This window comes from Centroberyx gerrardi, chromosome 18, assembly GCF_048128805.1.
Source record: "Centroberyx gerrardi isolate f3 chromosome 18, fCenGer3.hap1.cur.20231027, whole genome shotgun sequence".
Lineage (NCBI taxonomy): Eukaryota > Metazoa > Chordata > Actinopteri > Beryciformes > Berycidae > Centroberyx > Centroberyx gerrardi.
In genome coordinates this window covers 19,848,026-19,875,908 of record NC_136014.1, presented here as the reverse complement: position 1 = coordinate 19,875,908, position 27,883 = coordinate 19,848,026, and the positions used below count along the sequence as shown (strand labels likewise).

At 43.4% G+C, this 27,883-nt stretch overlaps 1 protein-coding gene across 6 annotated transcripts in view; it reads left to right on the top strand.

Moving 5' to 3' along the window:
• Nucleotides 1–26,212, top strand: part of cdc42bpab (CDC42 binding protein kinase alpha (DMPK-like) b) — an 87,098-nt gene extending 60,886 nt beyond the window's left edge. For 2 of the 6 annotated variants that reach the window (XM_078289747.1, XM_078289750.1), the window contains exons 19-42: nucleotides 14–138; nucleotides 2,683–2,788; nucleotides 3,311–3,459; nucleotides 3,810–3,901; nucleotides 4,511–4,587; nucleotides 5,914–5,952; nucleotides 6,789–6,908; nucleotides 7,640–7,723; nucleotides 7,856–7,961; nucleotides 8,408–8,544; nucleotides 8,957–9,096; nucleotides 9,310–9,391; nucleotides 10,137–10,356; nucleotides 11,254–11,316; nucleotides 11,995–12,248; nucleotides 12,896–13,020; nucleotides 13,304–13,518; nucleotides 14,036–14,133; nucleotides 14,309–14,393; nucleotides 15,026–15,149; nucleotides 16,211–16,328; nucleotides 17,021–17,138; nucleotides 17,742–17,899; nucleotides 21,948–26,212. In XM_078289747.1, the coding sequence (XP_078145873.1) occupies nucleotides 14–138; nucleotides 2,683–2,788; nucleotides 3,311–3,459; nucleotides 3,810–3,901; nucleotides 4,511–4,587; nucleotides 5,914–5,952; nucleotides 6,789–6,908; nucleotides 7,640–7,723; nucleotides 7,856–7,961; nucleotides 8,408–8,544; nucleotides 8,957–9,096; nucleotides 9,310–9,391; nucleotides 10,137–10,356; nucleotides 11,254–11,316; nucleotides 11,995–12,248; nucleotides 12,896–13,020; nucleotides 13,304–13,518; nucleotides 14,036–14,133; nucleotides 14,309–14,393; nucleotides 15,026–15,149; nucleotides 16,211–16,328; nucleotides 17,021–17,138; nucleotides 17,742–17,899; nucleotides 21,948–22,079 (2,967 nt within the window). In that variant the 3' untranslated portion in view covers nucleotides 22,080–26,212. Of the gene's footprint in view, nucleotides 1–13; nucleotides 139–2,682; nucleotides 2,789–3,310; nucleotides 3,460–3,809; nucleotides 3,902–4,510; nucleotides 4,588–5,913; nucleotides 5,953–6,788; nucleotides 6,909–7,639; nucleotides 7,724–7,855; nucleotides 7,962–8,407; nucleotides 8,545–8,956; nucleotides 9,097–9,309; nucleotides 9,392–10,136; nucleotides 10,357–11,253; nucleotides 11,317–11,994; nucleotides 12,249–12,895; nucleotides 13,021–13,303; nucleotides 13,519–14,035; nucleotides 14,134–14,308; nucleotides 14,394–15,025; nucleotides 15,150–16,210; nucleotides 16,329–17,020; nucleotides 17,139–17,741; nucleotides 17,900–19,159; nucleotides 19,235–21,947 lie in introns of all 6 variants that reach the window. The other 4 variants (XM_071919981.2, XM_078289748.1, XM_071919983.2 and 1 more) reach the window with 4 other exon arrangements.
• The last annotated feature ends 1,671 nt before the right edge of the window (nucleotides 26,213–27,883 follow it).

Here is a 27,883-nt window from a genome sequence, read left to right as displayed (position 1 = left end):
CTTATTCCCTTAGTTGACGAGCATGTTTGAGAAGGTGAGCGGCTCTAACCGGCAGCTGGAGGAGGAGATGAGGGAGCTGGCCGACAAGAAGGAGAGTGTGGCTCACTGGGAGGCCCAGATCACAGAGATCATCCAGTGGTGAGACACAAGCGCGCACACACACACACACACACACAAACACACGAAGAAGAGTGTTACACACAGGCAGGCCCAGATCTTTCTGTGGTCAGGGACAGAGACACGAACACACCAACTTTAATACACGCAACACAGTACACAGAGTTGGCTGACAAACATTCATCATGCTTGCAGTGGGATGTAAGCTTGCTTACATTCTCAGTTTTACATTTTACTTACATTGCTGAATTTTCAGATGCTCAGTAACACCTCTATAAAAGCCGGCCTTGGTTGGTTGGTTCTTTTTTTTGTGTATAACGCTTTGTGTAATGAGCACTGCTTAGGGAAATTACGGTATGTGCTCTTTAGACACGCAGAGCCCTGCATGAGAGAAATACAGTGTGCGCTCGTACACCAGGCAGTACGGTAGAGGTCAAACAAGCCTGAGCCAGCTGTAGGTTGGTGTACATCCACATACCAGGAAGCAGCTAAGTGATTTTCTGTCTGTAGTGGTTAAGTCAGCGCATGAATTAAATATTTTGTTCAGCGATTCTCCTAGTTACAACAACACTGTGCTACCACAGCACTTTAGTGGATTTTTTAAAGTCAACGTACACACCCTCCACTGCTCCACCCAAGCACTTAGAAAATGTTAGTGAACTTCTTTAACCATTATTAATCCAGGGAAAGTTGACTGAGCAGCCCTGCTGATTTTCAGCAACACCCTACTTTACACAGATACAAACCTTCACCCATGGGAGAGAGAGAGGAGAATGTTTCTCATTCACTTTCCTCATACAGACTTTCCAGGCTCCAGGGTTTTGAACCTTTCAGTCACAAGCCTCTGCTGTCACATATACACACACAAATACACAAACACACATAGACAAGACACACACATACAGGTTTGCCCAAATTCTCTTACTGTACACAAATGCACAATTTAATATATGAACCACAAATTTGCCTCAAATACTGACATGTACATACATATATCATGTATGCTATTGGCACACATAACTTATGCACACACACACACACACACACTAACTTTCTCAAATTCCTATACTGTACATGAATTCATTCTTGAATATATGAATACATCCCCCAAATACTCATAGTTTACCAACATATTTACTCTCATATATCATTCAAACTGAAAGATGCAGCCATACTCAATCTCACTCTAAGCTATAAAAGCACACAGACAGACAGACACACACACACTCGCATTCTTCCACGATGTCTAGCACTGTATTGGGTTCCGCTATAGAGTATAACTGCAGCAATTTCCACATACCTCCGAAGATCAGAGCTACTTGACCCTCCCATCCTCTCAGATCACTTCCCATTGCAGCTGACACCTCGCCAGCTGCTCGGCTTCCCTCTGTTGGACAAGCCTGCAGTCTTCACATAGCACGCATACCACACACACACACACACACACACAGACACACACATTCACATACAACGATGCATGCATACAGACACAGAGGCATGCATATGCCAATGCACACGCACACAAATTCCACACAACATGCACACTTAAACTTCGACCTGGAATGTGCTTTGAGAAGAATTCAGTGGTTGATGTTGCCCCCTGGCTGACATGCTGCGCTACTGCAATGGATGAACCAGGAAATGAATTACTCAAAGACGCTTAACATAAATGGGATACACAAAAAACACATGAATGACTATCATTGAATAAGAAGACAGAGAATAAAACCTTTTAAATATTAACAAATTATGTCAATTTTTGGTCTGATTAGGAAAAAAGTCTTATCAAATGAGGTTTACAGAAGTCTTAAACCCTCAGTTACTTCAGAGTGAGCGTGCATGAGTGAGTGATCGCATGTTTGAGTTAGGGTCAACAAGAGTTGACGCTATCATCACACACTGTTTATTCTGCATCAGTGCTGGGGATTAGTAAGGTGCCCAGAGCTACCTGCAGGCTGTACATGTATCTGCGTATATGTGTGTTTGTGTGTGTGTGTTGTGTGTCAGTGTGTTGTCTGTGAAGTTAATAACGCGGAAGTGATGATAAGTCTGTTGGGTCACAGCTGTCTTAAAGACAGTGTTTATATAATGGGTGTGTTTGTGTTGGTTTTCATTTGTCCTCCTGTGAGGACGTTTGTAGAAATATGAAAAAAAATTCTACAACGTTGATCCTCACTTTAAAAAGTGGACATTTTGGGGTTACGGTTAGAATTGATGCAGAGGTAGCATAGAGGTCAGAGGAGCTCCCGGAGCGGCTGTGAAAGTCTGGGTGGAGAAAGATGAAAAGCACATTCTTCTGTCCCAAAAACTGTTACCATTGAGGTACTTTTGAGCAAAGCATGCAACCCTCAAGGCTACAGTGCAGCTGCTCAGTGGCAAACAGCAGAAAACTGTGTGAATGTGTGTAATTGTGTGAGTGTGAAGCAGAGTGTAGCTTAAAAGGGTTAGCTTAAGTTAAGGCATTAAGTTTTGTGTTAGACCTTTAATGATTAAGGTTAAGGATTAATGTAAGTCTGTGGGATGTCGTCACAAGTATATTAATGCAAACGTGTGTGTGTGTTGCAGGGTGAGTGATGAGAAGGATGCTCGGGGCTACCTGCAGGCTCTGGCCACTAAAATGACGGAAGAGCTGGAGGGACTGAGAAACACCAGTCTGGGAGCGCGGGCCACGGTGGGACACACACACACACACACACACACACACACACACACACACAGACATTGTCTCAGACATTAGTCTATGATTATAAATGGTAGACAATTATTAATAATAATCATTAGTCTCAATGATTTGAGAAACAAAATGACTTTATTGCACCTTTTTCCCTCCTATATCAACATCTTAACTATTTTCAACTATAGTGGACGCTCAAAGTGAAATGAAATGCTTCAATATTGGCAATATGCAAGTATTCTATGATTAGCGATTGTGGAAACTAAAATCGTGATGTGTGATTTTTATTTTTGATAAATGATTAATTGGAAAACCTTATTTGGCATTCATTTACATTTTGCATTTATGTCGCAGAACAACTTACAAGAACTCTAAACTGTAGAATATGTGTATCGCCAATGTCGCAAATGGCCTGATAATTCACTCCTTTTTTCTCCCTTTCCCTCATCTCTCCCTTTCCCTCCCCCCCCCAACTGTTCCTCATTCACTAACTTGTATTTGTTTTTCTCTGTGTCCCAGGACATGCCTTGGAAGATGCGGCGCTTCGCCAAGCTGGACATGTCGGCCCGTCTGGAGCTGCAGTCGGCCCTGGACGCTGAGATCAGGGCCAAGCAGAGCATCCAGGACGAACTGAACAAGGTCAAGGCCAACAACATCTCCACAGAGTGGTACGGACACTTTACAATAACAGTTATAAATACTAGAAGTCAGATGTCAGTCCCTTAAGAATATTGCAATTTTCCTGTGATTATTGTGGTGGGAAAAACCTTGATTTTACTGTAGCCTTTTTGAAAAATTGCAAGGCACTTTGTGGTGCTTTGTAATTTTTCACAAAATAAAAATGTAAGCATTGATAAAAAATTAGACAAAGTTGTGAAAATGTGTTTGCAGTGATTTATGAAAATAGTGGTTCCAGTCATTTTTTGGTTTTGCATCAGTGTGGCGATTGGTCAAAACTACAAGCCCTGTACAAACCTTTGGATAATATTCTATGCATTTATTCTCCCTGACCTACCAGTAAACTGCAGGAGGTGGAGAATAAGAACCAGGATCTCTTGGCTGAGATCGACAGACTGAAGAAAGAGACTGAGGAGCTGCGGCTACGCAGGGGTGAGACTGGAAATATACAAGTGACCTTTGTGTTTTCCTCCAGCCACCTGAAGGCATAAGGAATGATCTGGCAACCAGTTGCTTTGAGAAACACAGTGGCCCCTGCACTACTACTGATGCAGAACAAAGGGGCTTTTACTATCACTACCACTGTAGATGGTGGTGATGTCATGGTTGTTTAAAAAGTCACATTTAATCAAGAAATTAGTTTCAGACACAGTGGTCTGAAATAGCATCAGAAAACTTCAAGTTACAAGTTTTCATGCTATCAAAAATATCTTTGAATGTTACCGTTGATAACATTACAGTTTCTTTCTTTACTGAATGGACATTGCATAATGTAAAAGTTCACTTTGACTTCTCTTGAAGAAGATTATGGCTGTAAATGGGGGTTACGTTGCAGCCAGGAACCCAAATTAGGAATTTACCATGCATATTTGAGAAATACAGCCTTGTGCCACAACTATGAAAATGTATTGTTACTTTGGTCATATGAAACACCCCCTCCTTCTTAGAAATAGTCCTGTGACCCATTTAGTTTAAGAAACCCTTTGATGTTTTAATATCACCCACTTTACCATGGTTGTGTTATTTGTTCCGTGTCTGCAGGTGTCAAGCACCAGGATTCCCAGAATTCCTTCTTGGCTTTCCTCAACGCCCCCACCTCAGCCCTTGACCAGTTCGATGTAAGTATCCATCTATTAGCAACACTTCAGACAGACAAAACATATCTATCAATCTGGCTTCAAAGAAGTCAGCAGCATTTTCAGAGCAGAATACTCAAGATCCCCGATCATGAGAAACCACGTCCGTCATGACTTGATTCTTTCAAAGCTAGTAAATCACAGTTTGTCCCCATGATGTTTTTCTTTAATTTCTTTTATCTTTCAGTTCTACTATCATTTCTAGATCTGCACGTCTATAAGTTACATCACTGTGTTCTTTCTTTATGCTTTTATCGTTTTTGTTCACATGAATTTTTCAAATCTGTGTTTTTGTTTTGTCTTTTTGGTTTTTCCTTGCTTTCATGCTCTGGTACACCAGGACTCTTATTCCTCATCCTCATCCTCTTTAATTGAGTTTTGGGAAGACGTAAGTTGCTCTTGGCTAGGCGGAGGTCTGTGAGCACATTCACTAGCTGAGAGAGTGTGGATCTGTGTACGTGCATAGATGAGTGTGTGTGTGTATGCATGAGTGTATGTGCGTGTGTGATGAAGAGCAGATGCACTGCAGAAATGTCCATCTTGACAAGCCATTTAATCTAGATTTAAAATCTTATCTTTTTTAAAACAAGAGGAAAAATCTGCCAATGGGGTGACACAATTTCACTTGCTTCCAATGCAAATCAACTTGTTTCAAGAATGTTCATGAATTTTAAGTGACATTATCTTGACCCTAGCAGGGTGATCTGCCTTATTTCAAGATATTGCATAAACAACTTGACAGATTTTTCTTTTATTTGCTTTAACAAAAATAAGAGAGTTGAATATGAATACTAAGATAATAAAAATACTGAATACAAGACTAAATGACTTGTTAAGATGGACATTTTTTGCAGTGTGCTGCCCTTGCCCAATAGTATGTGGATGCTAGCCAGTTGTTGTAGGCTAGCGGGCTACTTGAATGGCTCTGCCTCGGCTTTGTAGCGCTAGGGCTTGGCTTCAAAACAGCAGACAAAGTACTCAATACATCATTTAAATCTTTCTTTACATCTATTCATATCTTCAGTCAGAAAGAGAACTTGTAGTTGCTGTGCTCCGTTTTGACTTTCCCAGCTGTTCCCTTCCCCATCACCATGTGTATTCCTTTGAGTCGTCACTTCATCAAACTCTCCAAACTCTATCCTTATAACTCCATTTAACGAAGGCTTATGTTACCATTTTCATGTTTTTTTTTTTTCTCTTTCGGTCTGTGTAAATGTTTGTTTTCAGCTTTTGTTAGACAGCCTCTCTGATATTCACTCATCTCTTTGTCTCTGCCACTCTCTGCCTCTCTCCTTCCTCCCACTGAAGCGCTCGCCATCCGTTGGCCCAGCTAGCAAAGGCAGACGTGTAAGCACCATTACTGTGCTCTGTGATCGCTGTCATGTAGCCCCAAACTGTCTCTAAATGTGCTGTCTTGTCCTTGTCGCATGGGTTTTTAATACATATGTGTGTGTGTTTCTGTGTGGCTGTCTGGTTGCATGTTAGGGGCTTTGGAAAATGGCTCCCAGAAAGGCATCCATGTTTTTTGACTTTCTGTACTTTTGCTTTTGATTGCATGGGGAATTGGGAAATGTGCTGCCTTGTCCTCCTTCAGCGTGTGTGCTTGATTTGATGTCTGTGTGTGTTTTCTTTTTACTCCTTAATTTAGCTCTGTGAATGGCCATGCATGGTGTATGGTGTGCGCTTGCGGTGTCTCAAATTAGCATGGTCAATGGGCTGTGACGTCTTCCCCTGTGTTTTGATACATGGTGTACAATAAAGTTGTGGTTCGTTTTTCTATGTAGCTTCCAAAGCCCAGTGGATCTGGCCACATATCTGGACCACAAATTCTGTTTAGTCTTTTTTCCTTGTGTGTTATGGTGCCTGCCCCTCTCCCTAAGCATGGATGGTGCATTTTGTTCCCTGGTGTATTCTGTTCAGCTGTCCAACACAACCACTCCAACTAACACTCCTTTCCTCTTCCCTCCCTTCTTTCTCTCCCTCTTCTTCTTCTCATCCTCCTCTTTCCTCCTCCTGCACTGTCACCACCACCTTCCTCTCCTCCTCTCGTCCTCCTTTCTTCCTCCTCTCCCTTGTCCTCACATCCTCTTCATTTCCTCCTCCACTCTCCTGTCTCCCTCCTTTTTTTTTTCTCCTTTCTCAATTCTCCTCTCTTCCTTCCTCTCCTCCCTCTCTCTCTTCAGGTGGACTCTATGGATAACTTCACCCCCTCCAACACTCCATCCCGGGAAGAGGACCCTAAGTCCCATCTCAAGTCACGATCGCGTTCGCCCTCCATGGCTAGCGATATGGAGCCCATAGAGGTCAGACGAGCCCCAAGTCTGGGCAGGAAACTTAAACTTTTTTTATCTACAGTCCACAGTGGCTGGTACATGCTGAAATAAACAGCCACTTCCACTATTCACTATACAAAAGGACCTTTGAGTGATCATTGGTTACCTGCTTAAGTTGCTTATTGATAATCACAGCAAAACATTACTAGAGTTTGGCTGGTGGTTGGTTGTAATTTCCCATCCTGCCCTGAACGATCAGAAAAGGCTGTTGAGGACTATTTAGAACATCCACATAGAAAATTTGATGCAGAACAGGCCTGTTATCAAACATGACGTCTGCATGTCTGGCATGTTGAGGAACAAGAATATGACCGTTGGAACCCACCACAACAGCTCAATTGACAATTAACAATTAAGCGTTTAGCTGAAGCTTCTATTCAGAGCATCTCACAATAACTGCAACTGCAGAATAAGTCGACCCTTGTGAATCGCAAGTAACCCAATAATGGACAAGTCCAAGGGCCAACAGTGAGAAACAACGCTGAGAAAGAGAGCATTTAACTTAACTTGTCCCCTCAACCCTCACTCCCGACCTCTCTCGTAGAATCTCTCGTCCTTCTTGGGGAATCTTTGGCCTGGGTGGCTTTTAACCATGTTTTTTGTCACTAATACATTTGTCAGAAACTCTAAAAATTCAGCTGATTTACAGGAATGTGTGTGTTGCTCACTGCTTAATGTTTGTTATGGGTTCTGTCATGCAGTTGATAGACCATCCTCCTCGTACGGTCCAAACCCCTACCATGCGCTCAGGGGGGTATGGCAGCATCGGACGCTCCTCACCTAAGGTTAGACATTTCTCCGTGGGTCACACGTCATTGTTGAATAATCTAGCCTACATATGAAGCAATGCCACCAACAAATGACTATAATTCATAACCATTGCCTCTTTCTCTCTCGCTCTCTCATTCCCACTCCAGCCCAAAGCCCACCAGTTTGTGGTGAAGTCATTCAGCACTCCCACTAAGTGTAACCAGTGCACTTCCCTCATGGTGGGACTCATACGCCAAGGCTGCACCTGCGAAGGTAAGGAGAGGAATAAAGCAAGGGTAGCTGGAGCGGGCAGTCGGGCACAGTGGAGGGGAGTGAAAAGAAATAGATGGGTGTTGAGGTGTTTGGGGAGAAGATGTTTAATGTAATGGTGTTTAGCTGGTTGACGTGCATGACCTAAACTCCTAAACTGTGGTTGGATCTCATTATGTTGTGCATTATTCCACCAAGTCCAGTTAAGCCTGTAGACTCCAATGGAGTTCTACAACAAGCCCAAATCTTCCTTAGTTTTTACCTGGAATGATTCATGTTCTTATATTTTATTCTAATTAAAAGGTATAAAAAAATATATGAAACTGAAAAATTAAATCTCTTCATTGTTTTAAAATACCTGATCCTGGGCTCCATTCCAGTCAAATGTCTATACAGAAAGATTTGACGGGTCAAACCTCTCATTGGTCTCCCTTTGTCTCCTTGTCCAGTGTGTAACTTCTCCTGCCATGTAACATGTGCGGACAAGGCTCCAGCTGTGTGTCCCGTGCCCCAGGACCAGACCAAGGGCCCGCTGGGTATCGACCCCCAGAGGGGCATCGGTACTGCCTACGAAGGGCATGTCAGGGTAAGTGAAGCTGACAAAGGTCTGGGTTGTCTTTGGACTCAGACAACGTTTTCGTTATCTATATCAACACAATGATCAAACAACCAACCATCCACCATTTTAAAAATGTACACCTACTCTTACAAAACAATTAATGGCAGAAAATTAAAACAAAATGGCACCTTTTAAAGCATAGTGGGTAACTTGAGTGCTTGGTTTATAAAACGACCCTTAACAGACTGGATCCTCCATATTTTAGAGATATTGAATGATCAGATCCTAAAATGGATACAATTGTGTTTCCAACACATTAACATTGCTTGAATTGTGTTTCATTAGACACCCACCCGGGTATCATTGAGCATTTTGACTAGGACCTTTAAGATTTGTTCAAGTGTCACTAAACCGTGTCTCTTCTCTGTGTCTGTCCCAGGTGCCCAAGCCAACAGGGGTGAAGAAGGGCTGGCAGAGGGCGATGGCCGTGGTGTGTGACTTCAAACTGTTCCTGTACGAACTGGGAGAAGGAAAGGCCACACAGCCAAGCGTAGTGGTCAGCCAAGTCATAGATATGAGGTAAGAGAAGTAGAGGCCACGTCAGCGCTGAATCTCCATGACAGTTAATACCAAAGCTGTGGACAGAACTGTGAAGCACTGTATCAACATAGGATGGTTTACAGGATACTGAGAGCAAACAGTAGAATAAGTAAACAGTTCTAAAGTATATGTATACTATCAAATGTGACGCGCTCCTTCATATCTGACCACCCGTCTCATTCTGTCATCCAGGGACGAAGAGTTTTCAGTCAGTTCTGTCCTGGCCTCTGATGTCATCCACGCCAGCCGCAAGGACATCCCCTGTATATTCAGAGTAAGTTCTCTTTGAGAGTGTTGCTACTGTTTGTGCAACGGGCAGTTTCAACCAATCCATCAGCCAAGCATTTCACTCCTGTTGATCATTTCTATAAAGCACTGACTTTATTAGTTGTTATGCCAGTAAGTAAATGTGTAAATTACATCTGTTGGTAACTGTGGTATAAAAGCCTCAATACCCTTGAGCACATTCTTTATCGTGACCAAGCGTGCTCCAGTAATGCCTATTGCATCACCATTGTACCCATAACCACAGTAAAGAATGCCCCCTTGGGCGTCCTGGTGGATCAGTGGTCTGAGGCGCGCATATTATGTATCTGGGACGTCCTGGGTTTGAATCCGACCCAGAACCTTTGTCACATGTCATCCCCCCCTCTTTCTACCCCAGTCTTTCCTGTTTCTCTCCACTTTAAAACTGTCTAATAAAGGCAAAAAAATGCCCAAAAAATAATAGTTAAAAAACAAAACAAAGCAAAAAAAAGAATGCCCTCTTGTGTATTATTGCTATGGTAAATATCACCATGAAATATGTTCCTTACATATCTTTATATAGCACTGTTCTTTGGTCATCACTTTGTGACAATAGTCCCTTTGAAGCTCAATCAGTCACTAAGTCCAATAAGTGCACAGGAATTGGTTTTGGTCGCATTAGTGCAGAGACATGCAACAGCCAACAATAACAAAAATACTACCTGACATCCAACGTGACCTTTCTTCCTTCCCTCCCTCGTTCCTCTCCTCAGGTGACGGCGTCCCAGCTTTCTCCCTCCAGCAGCCACAAGCCCTCCATCCTGATCCTGGCCGACAGCGACCAGGAGAGGAACAAGTGGGTGGGTCTGCTCAACGAGCTCCACCGCATCCTCAAGAAGAACAAGCTTAAGGAGCGCTTCGTCTACGTCCCCAAGGAAGCGTACGACAGCACCCTGCCGCTCATCAAGACAACACAGTCCGCTGCTATCATAGGTGGGCACTGCGGATGCACATTTCCATTCAAAAACACACACATGCACACACATACAGCACCTAGCCAGTGGCCTTTGAGTTAAAGCAATATTCCACTTAGTTTTAACATGAGGGTTATTTGGCTCTGGACCACCATGAAAACCAGAAGAGAACATAGCGGAGGAATACCATTTAGGAGAGATAGTTCCTGTTTGGGAGACCGGATCTACTACATCTAATTTAGTGTACACATCTATTTTAGTGTAAACCAAGAATAGAAATTCAAAATGACAGACCCAGGACTGCTTTATTGTCTTAAAAGCGGGATCTGTTGTTGAATATGTTCATGTTTATATTCTGGTTTTCATGGCGGTCAAGTGCAGAATAACCCCCCATGTTAAAACCAAGTGGAATATTGCTTTTTATATTAACCTTTCTTTCAGTTTGTGATGTTTGTGTATTAGAAGAGAGCACAAGTTGTTGCACGCTCACACGACCAGGAGCATAAGAAGTAACTTGTCTACATGCGCAAGCTAAACCAGAGTCTAATTTTAAACATGTTACTGCTTATCTAGATCCCAGACTGGCACACATTCTTCGCTTTTACCCAATCTTTCTCAACCGTTCTGTATGCAGTCATTATCTCAAAAATAAATCCTTCCTTGTTTGTGTATTTGCTGCAGAAAATAGCCATTACAGCTGAACCTTCATCTCTGTATGACATTATTTTGGCCTTCATTGCTCCCTGCTGAATTCAGACAAGCAATTACATCTGAGGAACCCTCCAGGGTTGGCAGTACGACACCGTGTTATGAAAATAGAACTCAGCAGATTGGAACATTTTCTGCACAGAATGCCCTTTTCTGTCTTCCGTCTGGCACTGAAATAGCCGTCTCCCTCCATTTCCTTTGCCTTCAGATCACGAGCGTGTCGCCCTGGGCAACGAGGAGGGCCTATATGTCATCCACGTCACCAAAGATGGTAAGATCCACTTGAAAGCTTTGTTTCCTGTTCTTTGTCCTTGTTCATCCTTGTTGTCATCTTTTTTTTTTTTTCTCTTGTGCTGTGTGAATGTCTTTGCATAGGACATTTGATAGAGTAATAGAGTAGGCTGGCAGTGACATTGCAGTCTGCATTGATGTTGACTTTGTTCCCTTCTCTATCCCCATCCTCATCCATATTTCCCCTCTCTCCTCCTCCACTTTTCCTCTCATTCCTTTTCATTCCTTGTCTTTCACCCTGTCTCTTCTTCCTTTTCTTCTTACATTCTCTCATTCCCTCTTTCCTGCTTTGGCCTCGCTTTCCCTTGGTCTCTCCAACCTCGCCCCTTATTGCTCTGTCTCTCCTCTTTCCTTTGCTTTGCTTTGCTTTGCTTTCCTTTCCTTTCCTTTCCTTTCCTCCCCACCCACCCATACCCTTTCTTTCCTCCCTATGTCCTTCCCCTCTCTCCCTCCCTATCTCCTTCTTTCTGTCTCTTTCCGTCCTCTCTCTCATCTGTCCCCTCCACCTCTTTCCGCCTGCTTTCTATCTATTTCCATCTATCCATATCCACCCACCTCCATCCCTGCATCCCTTCTCCTCTTCTCCCCTTCTCACCTCTCCTTGTCTCCCTCTGTCCCCTCCCTCCCTCCCTCCCTCCCTCCCTCCCTCCCTCCACAGAAATCATCCGGGTGGGGGACAACAAGAAGGTGCACCACATCGACCTGATCCCCCAGGAGCAGCTGCTGGCGGTCATCTCCGGCAGGAACCGCCACGTCCGCCTCTTCCCCACGCAGGCGCTGGACGGCCGCGAGACCGAGTCCTACAAGCTCGCCGAGACCAAGGGCTGCCAGGCCATCGTCTCCGGCCCCGTCCGCAACGGCTCGCTCACCTGCCTCTGCGTGGCCATGAAGAGACAGATTATATGTTACGAGGTGAGGATGCAGGGCCGCTGGGCGATTGTTGGTCTGTTGTGTTTGGTGGGCAAAATGGTAAGATGCAAATGATTTGAAAGGTGTAAGCCACTTAACAAAGTTTTGGCCCTTGCAAACTACCTAAAACTTCACCCCACCCAAGAACCTCTCACTACATGTTGGATAATCTAATGAACAAAATAAAACTGGTAGAACATATTATGCAGTCTCTATAGTAGAACTACTCTCAAAATATTTTTTTCTCTCTCTTTCTTTCTAGCCAACATGAGCTCTGTAGTGTTTTGTTTGTTGTTCCTTTTTTCAACCTTTATTTTTCCATGGGAAAGTAGACTGAGCACACATTATCTTTTCCATCGAAGCCCTGCTTCACATTCAGACAGTCCCACTCATTCACCTGGGAGCTGCACAGTACAACCACAGTCTTCTACTTTCTTTTACTTCTACTGGCCACTGAGCAGCTACATTTGTTGACAGGTTTCTCAAGGACATATTCCAAGCCAGTGACGGGGATTCAAACCAACAACCGTCTGGTCACAAGCCTGTTCCTCTAGCCTCTAGGCTAATACCACCTCCCAACATGTATTGTTATTCTTCAGTTTGTTGTTTCCTCTCATCTCATCCCCTCTCCCTGTCGCCCTCCTCTCCAGGTGAATAAGAGCAAGGCGCGCCACCGTCGGCTGCGGGAGCTGCAGGCCCCGGGGCCCGTCCAGTGGATGGGTCTGCTCAGCGAGCGTCTCTACGTGGGCTACCAGGCCGGCTTCACCCGCTACAGGTACCGCACCTGTTTTTAAACTGCTTTAAACAAAACACAGACCAGCTCAAAAACCAGACCAAAAAAAGTAAACACAACAATCTCAATGTAATAAAATATTTATTACATTGAGATTGTTGTGTTTACTTTTTTTATTTTCACATATTGTTCAAGTGTATGTGATTTGTCACATCAGCCACCAGGCCACCACTCTTACTATAAACTCAAAATTTCTAAAGAATAAAATAATTCTACAGAAGAAATTTATGTCTAATTCTGATTGTGGTTGTGATTTTCTGCACAGCGTCCACGGTGACATGTCCCCAGTCAGCCTGCTCCACCAGGAGGACCACACCCTGGCCTTCATCTCGCAGCAGGGCCTGGACGCCCTCTGTGCCGTGGAGATTTCCAGCAAGGAGCTGCTGCTGTGCTTCAGCGCCATAGGAGTGTATGTGGACTCCCAGGGCCGCAGGTCGCGCCAGCAGGAGCTGATGTGGCCGGCGGTGCCCAACTCTGCCTGTGAGTTTACGCCTTTAAGTTTTGTACAGTGCTAAAACATAGAAGCAGATTGATTAAAAAACACAGTAACATGGATAAACTATGGGGATAAACTGGGTGTCAGATCATGTTCTAACAAATGAACAGAATTTGGGAAAAGTGGCCAACTGTCTTGAAATAAGACAAAATAAAAGGCATGGTGCTGCTTTTTCTGTCCCAAAGTTTTCAGGTGCAGTTCTGTTTCTTTTGAACATGAAAAAGTGTGAAATTGTCACAGTGGCATCTTGTGTTGCTTGATATTAAAGTATAGCAGATTTTTATGTTTGAATGTTTTTTTTTAATATATTAAAACAGAACAAGAAGCAAATACATCAAACCATCAAATAACACCATATACCATGTAATATGAACCAATAAAAAATACACGTCATAATGAAAAAATAAACAAAATAAACAGAAATATAGGGAAAATGCTAAAAACAGAGAAAGGCAAAACATTACCAAAGACAGACTGAAAGTGGTGTCCTCTTCTCTCCAGGCTACAACGCCCCCTACCTGTCAGTGTACAGTGAAAACGCTGTCGACGTGTTTGACGTCAACACCATGGAGTGGATCCAGACCATCCCACTCAAGAAGGTCAGTGCTGTGGGCTAATGGTGAATGTGGCGTTATTGAACCTTCAGCACAAATGAAGGAAATGTGTTGGGCAGCAGATGAGATGACTTGATTCTGTGAGGCTTTCTCTGGCTCCACCTGGTGGACTGAATAAATGAATTCAAACTGACCGTCGTCTTCTCTGATTCCCCTGCAGGTGCGACCTCTGAACATCGACGGCTCTCTGAACCTGCTGGGGCTGGAGACAGTCCGGCTCATCTACTTCAGAAACAAGATGGCCGGTAAGAGTTAAGAAATGTGTCGTGTGTGTGGCGTCCTGCGGTCTCAGGAATCGGGAAGCTTACCATGTAGTCACACACACTCATGAGTTTGTATCTGGTTTCCATCCTTAATCACATGCAATCCCCTCTTTTCACTCACCCTTCTTTTATTTCACTCTTACTATTACATTTTACATTTTAGACATTTAGCAGACATTCAGTTCAGCGTCTTGATCAAGAATACTTTGACAGGACACATGGATGTTGATGGACATCTCAGATACGGGACAGTCTTTTTAACCATTAGGCCGTACTGCCACCCTTCCACTATTCTTCATATCTCATCTCATATCTATCTATTAAAGCAGAAAAGCCATGAAAATAATTCTACAAACTTTGCCATGTCATTCTCAGGCCAAGCCACCAGACTGTAACAAGTGTGTTTAAATTTTCATTGATTAAAAGATTCTTTAACTGCACATTGTTGTAGAAAGAGAGAAGAGAAGATAATTTAAATTGAGAAATTATATTTATTCGGCTAGTCGTGCTGATTAATTATTCCCTCAGAAAATCCATTCCACTGAATTATATCATGAATGTTTTATAGCCGATAATGTAAATACATACTCTGTTTTGTTGTGCTGATCTTGCAGAGGGTGACGAGTTGGTCGTCCCGGAGACGTCAGACAACAGCAGGAAGCAGATGGTGCGCAGCATGAACAACAAGAGACGCTTCTCCTTCAGGGTGCCGGAGGAGGAGAGACTTCAGCAGAGGAGGTAGCTTATCTAGGGCACAAGGCGCACACTTCACTATACACAGAGCTCACTACTCACTACTGCAAATCACACGACTTTGTCTGCTGACCAACTATTCAGAATTACTATTCTCGCAACAAAACTGATTTCATGGGCCATTGTGTGGCACTTTTCTGTTGTTTATATTCTGTTATCCAATCCAGTTATGTCTTAGTTTGTCATCTTGATTTTTCATTTGTTTTGTGTCTTTCTTCCTTGTGTTTTGTTTTGATGTGAGGTGTTTTTTTTTTTTTATTTCACCTGGAGAAATTAGTTATTAGCATCTCCTCTTTCTGTTCGTTTTCTTTTTCATCATTGTATTTTGTTATTTGTTTCACTTTTACTTACATTTTTATTCTATTTCCTTATTAACTTCGCTACTAGCCAATGGGAGTAAGGAGGAAAGGTTGCGACAGAGGATATAAACTGATGATTACTTTGTCTAAACTGTGTAGTCGACACTAGACGCTACAAACACATACACTCACCTTTACAGCTGCCTGCCAGTTAAACAACCATGCAATGGAGGCAAATACAATATTACACACTGAAGTGCAACCTCACAACCATGTGGCTAAGTGGGGGTTCACAGTAGTATGAAAAGCAAATGGCAAACCATTCACTACACTCCTGTGCTCATTGCCATAAATGTACAATTCATATATAATGGAGGAGAGTTCTAGTCGAGCGGGCAGCTGAAGGCACATTCAGGTTCGCTCAATCTCTCTGCTATGCACCGGTGCTCTCCGTCTATTCCAGGGCGCAATGAGGGAGACTGATGTGTGTGTACATACAGTACGTGTGTGTGTGTGTGTGTGTGTGTGTCTGTACATGTGTTGTATGTCTGTTCACATGTGCAGGGTTGTGCTCTCCTGTGCTTGGCGATGAGCGTCCACACACATCTACATCTGCACCTTTGTGTGTGTGTCCATGTGTGTTTGTGTTGTGAAACCCTTGGTTACTCTTAACCAAGTATTTGTGCCTGTACTCATCTTTGTGTGTGTGTGTGTGTGTGTGTGTGTGTGTGTGTGTTCTCAATACAGAGAGATGCTACGAGATCCAGAGATGAGGAACAAGCTGATCTCTAACCCCACCAACTTCAACCACGTTGCCCACATGGGACCAGGAGATGGCATCCAGATCCTCAAAGACCTACCCATGGTATATTTATTTATATATATGTATGCAGTATGCACACACACAGACACACGCATAGATGCAAACATGTACATAAATAAACACAGACGCACACACAACATCCTGAAAGACCTGACTATGGTACAAAAGCAGGCACATAAAATCAGTTACACATAAAACACAAGGGGAAACTAGCACACACACACAGAAACACAAACATACAAAAACATCGACACACATACACACACGCTCTCCAGTTGTGTTTGTGTGTAGACCTGCTGCTTCTATAGGAGTAGTGCCACCTCTTCGTTCCCCTTGTCCTGTGATGTACAGCATGCAAACAGAGGAATCCATGTAGAGAGAGAGTGGCCATTTCAGTTTTATTTCCCATTTTACAACCTGACCTAACAGGTTGAATCACATAATAAAACCTCATCATGTCAAGTTCACAGATCCTGCTCCACCTGACCCTTGTTGCATGCCTGTTTTTGTGTTTACACTTAGGCTGCCCACACCTCTATGGTCAAATCATGTATGGTCCATTTTATTATGCATTTGTATGAGTGTGTGTGTGTCACGTGTGCTTATTGCTACATATTTGTGTACGTGTCACTCCGCACCCTCCTCATCCCTGTTCCCCTGCACTGCACTCTGTCTTTTGTGTGTGTGTGTGTGTGTGTGTGTGTGTGTTTGTGTTCTGTGTGTGTCTAAACCAGAACGTCCGTGTTCAGGAGAGTCGCGCCGGCTTCAGCGGTTCCGTCAGCATCCCATCCATCACCAAGAACCGGGCCGAACCGGGCCGCTCCATGAGCGCCAGCAGCGGACTGGGCATCCGTAAGTAGAAGATCCCCATGAAGCCTTTTCATGACCTGATTCGATTCAGTAAACTTCATCACAGCAAGGCAAAGTTACAGAGTTACACTACCATTTTCAAATTAACATTGTCACCTGCTGATCACAGTGGCTGGAAGATAAAAAATGTACAAGCTGCTGTACCAAATTGATTTTTAGAATAGTGAAAAACTTCTGAAGGCTGGTTAGATTCCTGCCTTGGTTAGTGGCTGTTAAAATAGACAAACTTAACAACCAAAATGTACCAGCGTTTAGTTTGGTGGCTGTGATTTAGAATGTTTTTGGTACTTGGAAAGATCACTTTGACTTCATTTGACATTAAAAAATAGATACATTAAAAGTAAACTGGTGGGACAGAAAGGTTATAGCTAATACTACAATATGCAGTATGCAACAGAAGTGCCTGTCACTTCACAAATTGTGTTCTCCAGAAATTAAATAGTGTCACTTTTAAAGACTTTGTTTGTCACTCTCATTCTTGCTTCTACCTTCTTTCGCCCACTGCCTGAGTTTTGTGCCTCTCCCTTACTTCTTGATAACATCTCCCTCCCTCCATCCCTCCTCTCTCTCTCTCTCTCTCTCCAGGTTCGTCCTCTCAGAACGGCAGTGCGCTGCGCAGGGAGCTGTCAGGAGGAAGCTACGGATCCAAACGCCAGACCATGACCTCTCCCTCCGAGAGCTCCCTGTCCTCCGGAGGGGGCATGGACTGCGGTGACGCGCCTCTCTCCCAGTTCGACAGAGAGGTTAGTAAAATACATCCAAACTCTCTATCTGACTCAAGCAGGAATTTTGTGTCTAACACTGAAAGATTTAGTGTAATATTCCTTACATTACTGAGAGGGCATACAGTTTTAGAATGGTCCTAGTGGGAACTGAACCCCTAATCTTGTCTTAATGTCATACTCCAACTTCTACTAACTGTCGAATCAGGGCAAATCCGATTGGACAAATTGTGCTATGGCTACTTCATAGATTTAAATGTTAATGATCAGATCTTTTGTCTCAGAAATGAGTCTTCCTGGATATAAGTTTGACTAATGACCCCAACAACTGCTTTATATGGACAAATAAAGTCCACATATACGCTCATTGTACAGTAACTGTTTCTTTGCCATATCGATGTAGAACCTAGAGATAAGCGCATCAAATATTTGATGGAAATGGATCACATTGTTGCCCATTCCAAATCTGCCCTCTATCCCATCCGCCACATACATCCCGGCCTCTGCGTGCGGCCTCTCACCTCATCCCACTTCGACTGGTTAGCTCCCTGTGATGTCATACTTCTACCGCAGCGCTTCATAGTGAACTCAGTGCTGAAACCTCTGGCCTTCTCCTTTCCCTCGGTAGAGACTATTGTCCCGTTCCTGTGACACTCGCTTTGGGCTTAGTTCTGGGCTAGTTGTTGCCTCAAATCCCTGAAGGAGACACTGGGACACTGAGTTATGTGATACGACCTCCTTTGTCATGTTCCTTTAACAATTCGTAAATAAAACCTACAATGTAAAAAGATTTGGGTAGTTGTGACAGACTGTCCAGGGAGTGACCTACTTAATAGAAACATTTTATTAAATGTATTGCCCTGTGTCACTTAATTTCAAGAGCATTTCTGCCCACCTGCATTGCCCTTACATTTTTCCAGAGTAACACAGCAGTGTGGGTTGCTGGATTTCATCATGCAGATAAAATGACTGGGATCAAACAATGATTAATATAGTAGCTTTTGCGGTTATGGGCATCTTTTACTCTTTTCCACCCACCTGTCCTCAGCCGGCCTCCAGAATCTCCTCCCATCCCCCCCGTCGCTCCCCCATCCTCTTGGCCCACATGCCTGGCCGCTGGCTCCTCCATCGTGCCCCATTTTGTCCCATTTTGCCCCATTTCTCGCCTTCCTCCACCCTCACCCAGCTCTGTTCCACCTCGCCCCGCCCTCCCTGCCTCGCCCCTCCCACCCCAGCATGTTGTCTGTGGGCCGGGCGCTGAGTCTTAACTTTCCTCTGCAGTGGCAGGCGGTCTCGCCATCGGAGAAGACCCCCGATCTGAAAAGGGCTTTAAGGACCCTGCTTAGTAAGATGAAGGTAATGTCAAACAGCTGCAATGACTTTGCACTGAACACACAACTGTGAGCACCGTGTCCCTTGAATATGCGCGCACATATAGAACACAGTATATCATGGACATACACATGAGCAAACACTCACTTATAGTAGCATGAGGTGCATTCAAAACACATACACACATCACACACACAGTCACGGTTTGCGAGTGTCCGCCCCAGCGTCCCACCGCCCCTCGCTGCACCATTTCAACCCCGGTCATATCAGCAGCATCTGATGGCTTCTCACAAGTCCGTCTGTCACTGGTCTGGAGCATCAGTTGCCTCTTCACTCTGTCCAAGACTCGGCCTTGTTCCTCCTCATTACCTTTGGTTTGTGTTATGCTGTTGGAATGGTGCAATGCTGCTGCTCAGCCATTTTGCCTTCTTAAACCCACCGCTGCCCACCCAGCCAATCACCGAGCATGTCTGCTTCCATGCCGCTCGCTAGCGGCCTGCCCATGTTTCTAACCATGAGCTGTCCAGTTCAGAGCACATCTAGGCCATAAGGATATGGATAAAGCGATATAATGGGTACGCTGTGTGATCTGTGCACAGGATTCTCCCCAGGATGTCGCCATGCGGTCTTGCTGTGACGATATGGGATAATACTCCTGACAAAGTGATCGATTATAGATTGGAGCGACTGGAAATTGGAAACAAGATGGTACAGCAACCACTGTTTTGTTTTGGGGAGAATCCTGGTGCGCATCTCTTGCTCAAATGACTGTTCAATAACTGATTAGTCAATATGGGCGGAAAGGCAGTGTGCTCTTAAAAGCCATGATACATAGGCAGACTGTTAAAGCAATGTAGCTGGGCAATATTCATCCCAATACTCACGGGGATCATAATCAATCTAGATAATATATTGAGCTTTGAAGAGCAGAAGTCTGATTGAAAACACGACTGCCCATCTACATTGACTGGTGCAATGCCGTTGTATCGTGACTTTAACGTGTGCTGTGAGAGAGAGACAGGCTGCTGATGTAGCTTTTCCCTCAGTAGAACCAGCAAGTAGATCCAACCAGCTTACGTGACAAGTGTCGAGTGTGAACATGTGATTTTTCATAGCTCCACGATCCCTGCTTTTACTACATCCACTTACAGTAGAAACGAGACGGTAGGATGACAGTGGAAGTCGGTAGAGTCGTGTCTGTGAGGAACATGCATGTCACGATGAGTTGGTTTTGTGCAGCTCCACTCCAGCAACTGTAATAAAAAGACCTCCTCTTCTAAATGGATTTTAAAGGGACACTTTGATATGCTGTATTTCAGTTGTTATTGAATTTTAGGCACTTGTCACATTGTGGCAAGAAAAAAGTGGCTTGCTATCACAGTTAAACCAGTGGGAATCACTAACTACACCTTGCTCTCAATGAAGATCGGTGAAGAATGCCAACAAGCTATTTTAGAATAGCTCAAGGACAAATATCAAGATTTTTTAACATTTTTTGCCATAATGTGGAAACTTGCCTGGCAAAGAATAATAACCAACTGAAGTTATATCAAGATGTTCCTTTGAAGGGGAATACGCTCATAAGCCGAGTTTAATTCTGTCCCCATGGATGTCTCTACGCTGTACAATAAAAAAAAAAAGAAGAAAAAAAAGATAATAATACACTTTTCAAAAACAGAATTACAGATTTACAGTGACTCATACCAGTGTATCTTATGACTGAATGCTCCTCAGTTCATTAAACCCGAGGCCAAATGTGTTGAGGCTAATGTCGTCTAGATTGGATACAAACAGGAGATGATTACTGCACATCAAACCAAATCTAGTACAGTATCGCTGAACTGGAAAATGATGCATATGTACAGAACATGAGATAATTACATCCCCCCCCCACAATCTGAGGACATTATCATTGAACTGGAAAGAGAAACATACATGACATCCACAGAGGTCCAGGATAATCATGTGTTTGGGCTAAATTCTCTTTATGTACACTAGTCGATTTGTTCAAATGGGGAGGGTCGGTACGTAAAGAATTGTTTTCTGTCAAATTTCTCCCCAAAATAAGGGGGATGCAAGTCATAATCTGTGTTTACAGCCCCGTCCTCTCATCCCCGCCCCCCCCCCCCCCCCACTGCTGCCTACATGTTTGTTTTTGCTTCAGCTGATCACTTCTGGTCAATTGAGCTGTTCATTCACTGATGATGTGGAATGAACCGGGGGAAAATGAAGGGAGGGGGTGATGATAATCGTTGTGTTTGAGACAAAAAAAAAAACACAAATACACACGGTTAACCAAGTGTACAGCAGTGAGCTCCCTGGGGACTGTTGCAGCCCAACTGAGAGTTGCTAGTTAGCGTTCAGTCGGCACAAACAGGAGAAATAATTTAGGAATTGTACAAATTTACTCAGTTCATTTATACCTCTGTTACCGCGGGTTAAAAGCATTTTCTCCAGTTTCCTGCAATCTGAACTAAGTACAAGAACAACTTTCAAAGGGAACATCATCTAATTAGTCTTTTTATTCCTCTCCCTTTCCATTCTTTTTCCCTATCTGTCCATACCTCACTTCTGTTTCTCTTTCTCTCTTCATCACACTCCCTTCATTTCATCACTCTGGCCATCCCTCTTTCCCCTCTTTCTCCATCTTCTTAAAATCTCCTCTCTCTCTCTCTCCATCTCCGTCTCTCTCTCTCTCCTTTCATCTCTCTCCTCTCCTCCTGTCTCTCGACTCCAGGACTCGGACTCCCCCCGTCACTCCACGGCCTCCAACAGCTCCACCTTCAGCAGCCCTCCCAGTCCGGCCTCCCCCCACAAGACCAAGTCCCTCTCACTGGAGAGCACAGACCGGATGGGCTGGGACACATGAGCCCCGCCCGCCTGCCAATCAACCGACCGACCGACTGACAGCACAGGACTCCAATCCTTATCCTCCACTGCGGCCTTCGGGCCCGCCCCCCCCCCCCCCCCCACCCTCCCCGCCCCCCCTCGCAGGGCCCGGCCTCTCGTATCTTATCTCAATATTTCCCCTCACTGCCCAGAGAACTGCACCCGCTGTCCACTGGTCCCTCCTGATATGCGTTTGTCCCACTTTACCTACTTTACACCCCCCCCCCCCCCCCGATTTGTCCCGGTTGGCCCGCCCGCCACACTTCCAAGACGGGGCAGAAATGTCCTCATCGACACAGGGAAACGGTCTGTCGTCTCTTTGAATAAGAGGGGAGTTCTGGGGGAGAAGCTGTCGCGTGTTATCAAATGTTTGTGTGCGTGTGTGTGTGTGTGTGTGTGTTTGGGGTTGTATGAGGGTGCGAGTGTGTGTGCGTTTGTATGTTTGAAAGAGATTGTGTGCGCTTGCAGGTGTGTGTGTGTTTATTAGGAAAGGGCATATGATATAGGAATGAATACTTCTCATCGCCCCCCCCCCCCTCTCTCCCCGCCCCTTCGATCGGCTCTTTTGCTAGAAACCCCGTTAACGGAAGCGCGGAGCTTCGTCCGCAGTACTTTGTTCGCAGCACTCGACGCCCCCAGCCGAGTCCTCCGGTGATCCGCCTCGCTCAGAGACACTCGAAAACCTCAAGATGCAACAAAAAGGAAGAGGATTATTATTGAGAGAAAATGATTTGTACTTGTACATAGGACCCTTTGGGTTTTAGGGGACAATATTTTAATTTATTTATCAATCTTTAGACGAGGAAAGGGAAGCATACGAGTGGATTTTTAATCCCACGGCTCCTGACTTCCCTCCGTTGCTTTCTCTTTGGGTGTTAGTTGGCAACAGAACCCGGGAAAATTGAAAATGTAAACAAACAAAAAAAGGAGAAAGGAAAGCAATGATTTTTTTTTTTTTTTTTTCATTTTGCTCATGAAAGTGATACTAAGTGCAGTGACTTTATATAATTTTTTCGTTCCGCCATCAGCAAAAAGCTATAAGCAGCATTAATAAGCAACGCGGCGGGGCGTAGCTGACCCCGCCGGCTCGTAGAAGCTGACAGAACATTCTACCCGATGACATCATCACGGCGCCCTCTGTGCTACTCTCTCCTCATCGGTCCAGTGTGAGTGACATCATCCAGCGGTCCGGGACCATTCCTCCATGTAGCGTGTAGACCTTCCATTGAACACTTTGCTGTACACCAAACCGACCAATTTACAAACGCCGATTCCCATCACAATAATGTACATAGGTTCAAAGTAGAGAGTAATATATGATAAGGAAAATACTATAGAGAAATACACGGGAAGAAAAAAAAATCCTCGTTTCTTTTAAGTTGTTTTTTTTCCTTCTTGTTTTGAGAGTGATTTGGGGTTGTGTTCACACGAAAGCCATTTTAAACCACTTTCCAGTTTTCCTTTTTACCGATTGCTTTTAGATTTGTCGTTTTGTTTTCTATTGTATGTATGACACGCGTTGTCGAGTGTTGTTTTTTTATTTTTTTTTCCCACTTGGTTTGCGTTTGAGTGAAGAAACTCGTATATATGGATCAACACTACTGCCCGTACTGTAGAGTGAACACGTGCATTTATCTGACGCAATAGTCCTATCACAAAGATCCTGTCACACACACACACACACATATACAGTATACACACACACTGAGCTGGTGTTTTTTATGCAGCAAATGCCTTGTCCTCCCTCCTCCCTCCTCCTCTCCACACTTCTAACTATCAGAGGTGGGAGCACAGTTTCCGATGTGTTGATCACTGTCGACCTTTTTGTGTGTATGTCCAAATCCCCTGTGGTGCCCCGGATGCAAACAGCCAGCTGGTCAGTCAGTCCTTCCACTTGCAGAGGAGAAGCTTGTTGTAACCAAAAAAAAAAAAAAAAAAAGAGACTTTGCCCGTCTTCAAACTGTCTTTCTAACGGCCTTGCTTACTCTGAAGAATGTTTTGATGATATGTTAGTCAGAAAAAAAAAGAGATGCTACAGTACAAAAAAAAAACGACCCTAAAAATGAGAATGTAAAAAAACGTATAAAGGTGATGCTGCGAGAAAAGTCAGCACTTCGGTGTTTCTGTTACCGAACCCTCTGTCCTTCTGTCTTGGGTCGACCGCTCGGGCGTCAAATACTGTCTGCTGATGAAATGACCTCAGTGCAAACCGTTGTGTCTGTAAATGAACCGGGCTGGGTCTCTCAAAAACCAGTGTTCCCCCCTCCACCTGGTTTCTCTTTCCCCGGGGGTGGAAAAAGCTTCTGAAATGGCATTTTAAAAATCACGTGACACAAAAACTTCACATTGAAATCAATAGAAGGGCAAACCTGTTACCTCTAATATCTTTTGTTGTTTTTTTCTTTCAGCTTACAAATGGATCCGTAGCATTTTACTTGAAGGGTTGCTCGTAAGACATTATAAAGGTATCATAAGCACATCATGAGATCATTATAATCATAATCTGAACATGGTGTAATATGTAATAAAACAATGTGCAGGAGATGGGGGTTTAATACTCTCTCTCTCTTTAAAACTAGAACCATAATGTATTACAATGCTGTTATAGTGTGGCGTCGCATTGTAATGTCTGTCATTTTCCAGTGTTTAAGAATAGTGAACATCCTCTTATAAATGGGCTTATGCTGCACTTCAAGTAAAGTGTTAGCAGAGGATCTTAGTGCTTTATCAAGTGGTTTTTGAGAAACCCGGCCCCGGTCTCTATCTAGGGAACGGGTGACAATTACAAATGTGGCTTTGATTTCGTTCTGAGAGTTCGGAGAGTATTTGTTTTCACTCGGCAGAACATGTGGATGAGGATCATTGTTGGTGTAGAGCTGTGGCTGGATTGAAGTGTATCAAGATCCTTTTTTTTTTTTTTTTTTTTTCAGTATATTCCGGTTATAGAATTATCTAAAAGTTTAGAAAGGGAAACGACAACAAAAAAAAAATAAAGACTTTGGCGTTCATTCCTGCCGAAGTTTTATTCCCCTGTTGAAGTGCAACAAAGTCGCTCCAAACAACCCATTCCAAGTGTTTTTTAGAGTTCCATTTTATATCAAGAGGAGAGGTTTTTTGGGGGGGAGAGGGGGGCGCAAGAGTGCGACTAAGCTGGTTTTATTCCAAAACAATCACCTCTTTGAAACTTTCTTTTTTTAAGCTAGCGAGTCTCCTTATTTTCCTGCTGGACTTTATCTGTAGAATGTATTAGCTGGGGGAACGATGAGGAAAAAAATATCTTAGCCAGGTGTTTTATTGGCCAAGTGTTTTATATTGTACAGAAAAAGCCCTGAAATCCCACTTTTAAAAAGGAGAGATGGAAAAGAAACTCAGGAAATGTCAGAACCAATGAATATTTTCATCTTAATGAAAATGAGTGTGTTAGGACTTGGGGAGAGACGGATGGATGGATGGATGGATGGAAGGATGGATGGATGGAAGGCAGGAAGGAGGGAGTGAGTGAGGGAAACTTGACTCTAGCTGTAGCGTAGATGTAAGCAGGGTGGAAACAGCAGAAGAAAGGGGGCAGCGAGGACTCAGACGGGTGTTTATGAAATTGAAAAATGATGAAATAGCGTCGGGGTGAAGGGTGAGCGGTGGTTTGATGGTAGTTGCAGGCTGAGGTGCCACAGCGGTAAAACCATTTAAGAGGAAGAAAAGTTAACAAAAAAAAAAAAAATCAAACGCCTTTGCATTTCAGTGAGGTCTTATCTACAGTACCTTCTATATTATTTTGCTCTTTCATATCATATTACACTTTGTTGTTTTTTTTTCTAGGATTGCTTTGTAATAATTTGTACAGTTTTGCATGTTATAGATGTAATCATTTTTGTTTTTTTTTTGGTTTGTTGTTTTACTTGGACTTGCTCCTTTTTTTTTTTTTTGAACGGTTTGGGCGTTTTACTGAGGATAACCCACTACAGGTGATGTAGATTCTTTTTTGCACAAAAAAATATTTAAGGTGTAAGGTCAAAACAAAAAATAATGTATGGAACTGGCTGCCACGCTTATGTGGAGAACTCATTATATTAACCTGACTCCGATGTATTTCAATAAAGCGGAGGGCTGTTACAAATACAAACCCAGTGTGCTGCTGTGTCGTCATTGATCCTCTGACTCTCTGGCCGTACTTTCAAAAAACTTTATTACAAATGAACCCGCAAAAGTTCAATTTTTTTTTTACATCTATGCACAAATTTTGCCACTAGCAGAAACATAGGGCTAACATTTATCTATACAAGTAAGGATACACTTTTCCAGACGGGACAAACTATTTAAAACTCTACACTAATTTATGGGCGAATAACGCACACTATCTTCTATTGTATTCAAACTGTAAGGCAGGAGTTTGGATTTAGCTTTTTTTTTCCTGTACTTCAGCCCTTTCATTCAAAATGGCCGACCACCAACAGACTGACTACAAGAAAAGTGTCTTTCTCCCTCCTTCATATACATACATTGTTGCTGCATCTATCTGCATCCATCTGAAGTGCAATGAAGACACCAAATATAAAAAGTACCTCAACATAGTAAAACAGTAGTCTGACATGAGACGAGGCTTCTGTAAAGGTGAAAGGTCATGAAATGAGTTGCCTTTGTGGAGGAGTCTGTCAGCAGCCGTGTGCTTTTGTGTAAAACATTTCTAGACGACCTGACGTGACATTGGCTACATTTTCACTGCTGCTTAAAACACTTACTTTACTGCAAAGCATTTACAATTTTGTATTAGCCTAGACCTCATTCCCACGGCGGCCATTTTGAACTTACATCACACTTGAGGTGGGAAACTCATTGGGAATCAGGACAAACATTTATCATTTAAGATTCCCCACTGAAAAACATATTAGACATGAATGGATCTCAAGAACCTGGGTGGATATAGGTTCACATTTTAAGGTAATGTATTCTCACTATAGCTGCCAGAATCTAGCCACGGTAGCTAGCTTGTAACGAACTAGCTAGTAAGCTAGCTAACTTCTCTGCAATTCAAGTAGTTGTCGTTCCTGAGATTGCCAGCTAATTTGACAACTGCTAGTTTCAGGTTTATTTGAAGTCTTATGTGTTAAAGTAATGCTACTTTCATATATGTATTATCTTCCAGGTGGAGTTTCCCATCCCAGCAGTGATGTAAGTTTAAAATGGTGCAGTGGGAATAAGGTCCATTACAGCAAGGTAAATTCCCTGAATTTCCTTGTTAACATTTTAGGCATTTAGCTGACACTCTTATCCAGAGGGACTTACAGTGAGTGAGCAAGTAGAGCTTCAGTGTTTTGCTATAAAGACAACTCACTGACAGCAGGGATTGAACCTGTGAGCTTCTTGTTATAGCACAGACTCTTAACTACAGGCCACTCCTCAACAAAGGCAAACCACTCTTAATCTGTTAGATGCAACTGGACTATAATGGAGACGTCAGTAGCTAAAGAGGTGCAAAACAGTGACAATGTAGCCGATAAGTCTTTACAAAATACCCTGCTTCCACCTCCTGAGTGCTGAGATGCACAAACTTCATTCAAATCCTGTTCAGAGTCCTTTTACACATGATTTCAGTACAGTACAAGGAAAGACAATCCACAAGTGAAGTCTCAGTGTTGTTCACATTTTTCTTTTGATAGGCTCAGTAGCGTAGGTCCAGTGTTGGAGCTTTGATATCATCTTCACATATCTGGTATCAAAATGTCATGATCAGGGCCACAAAATCATTGTAGTATCTTTATTCCACTTTATGTAAACCGGACAAAAATG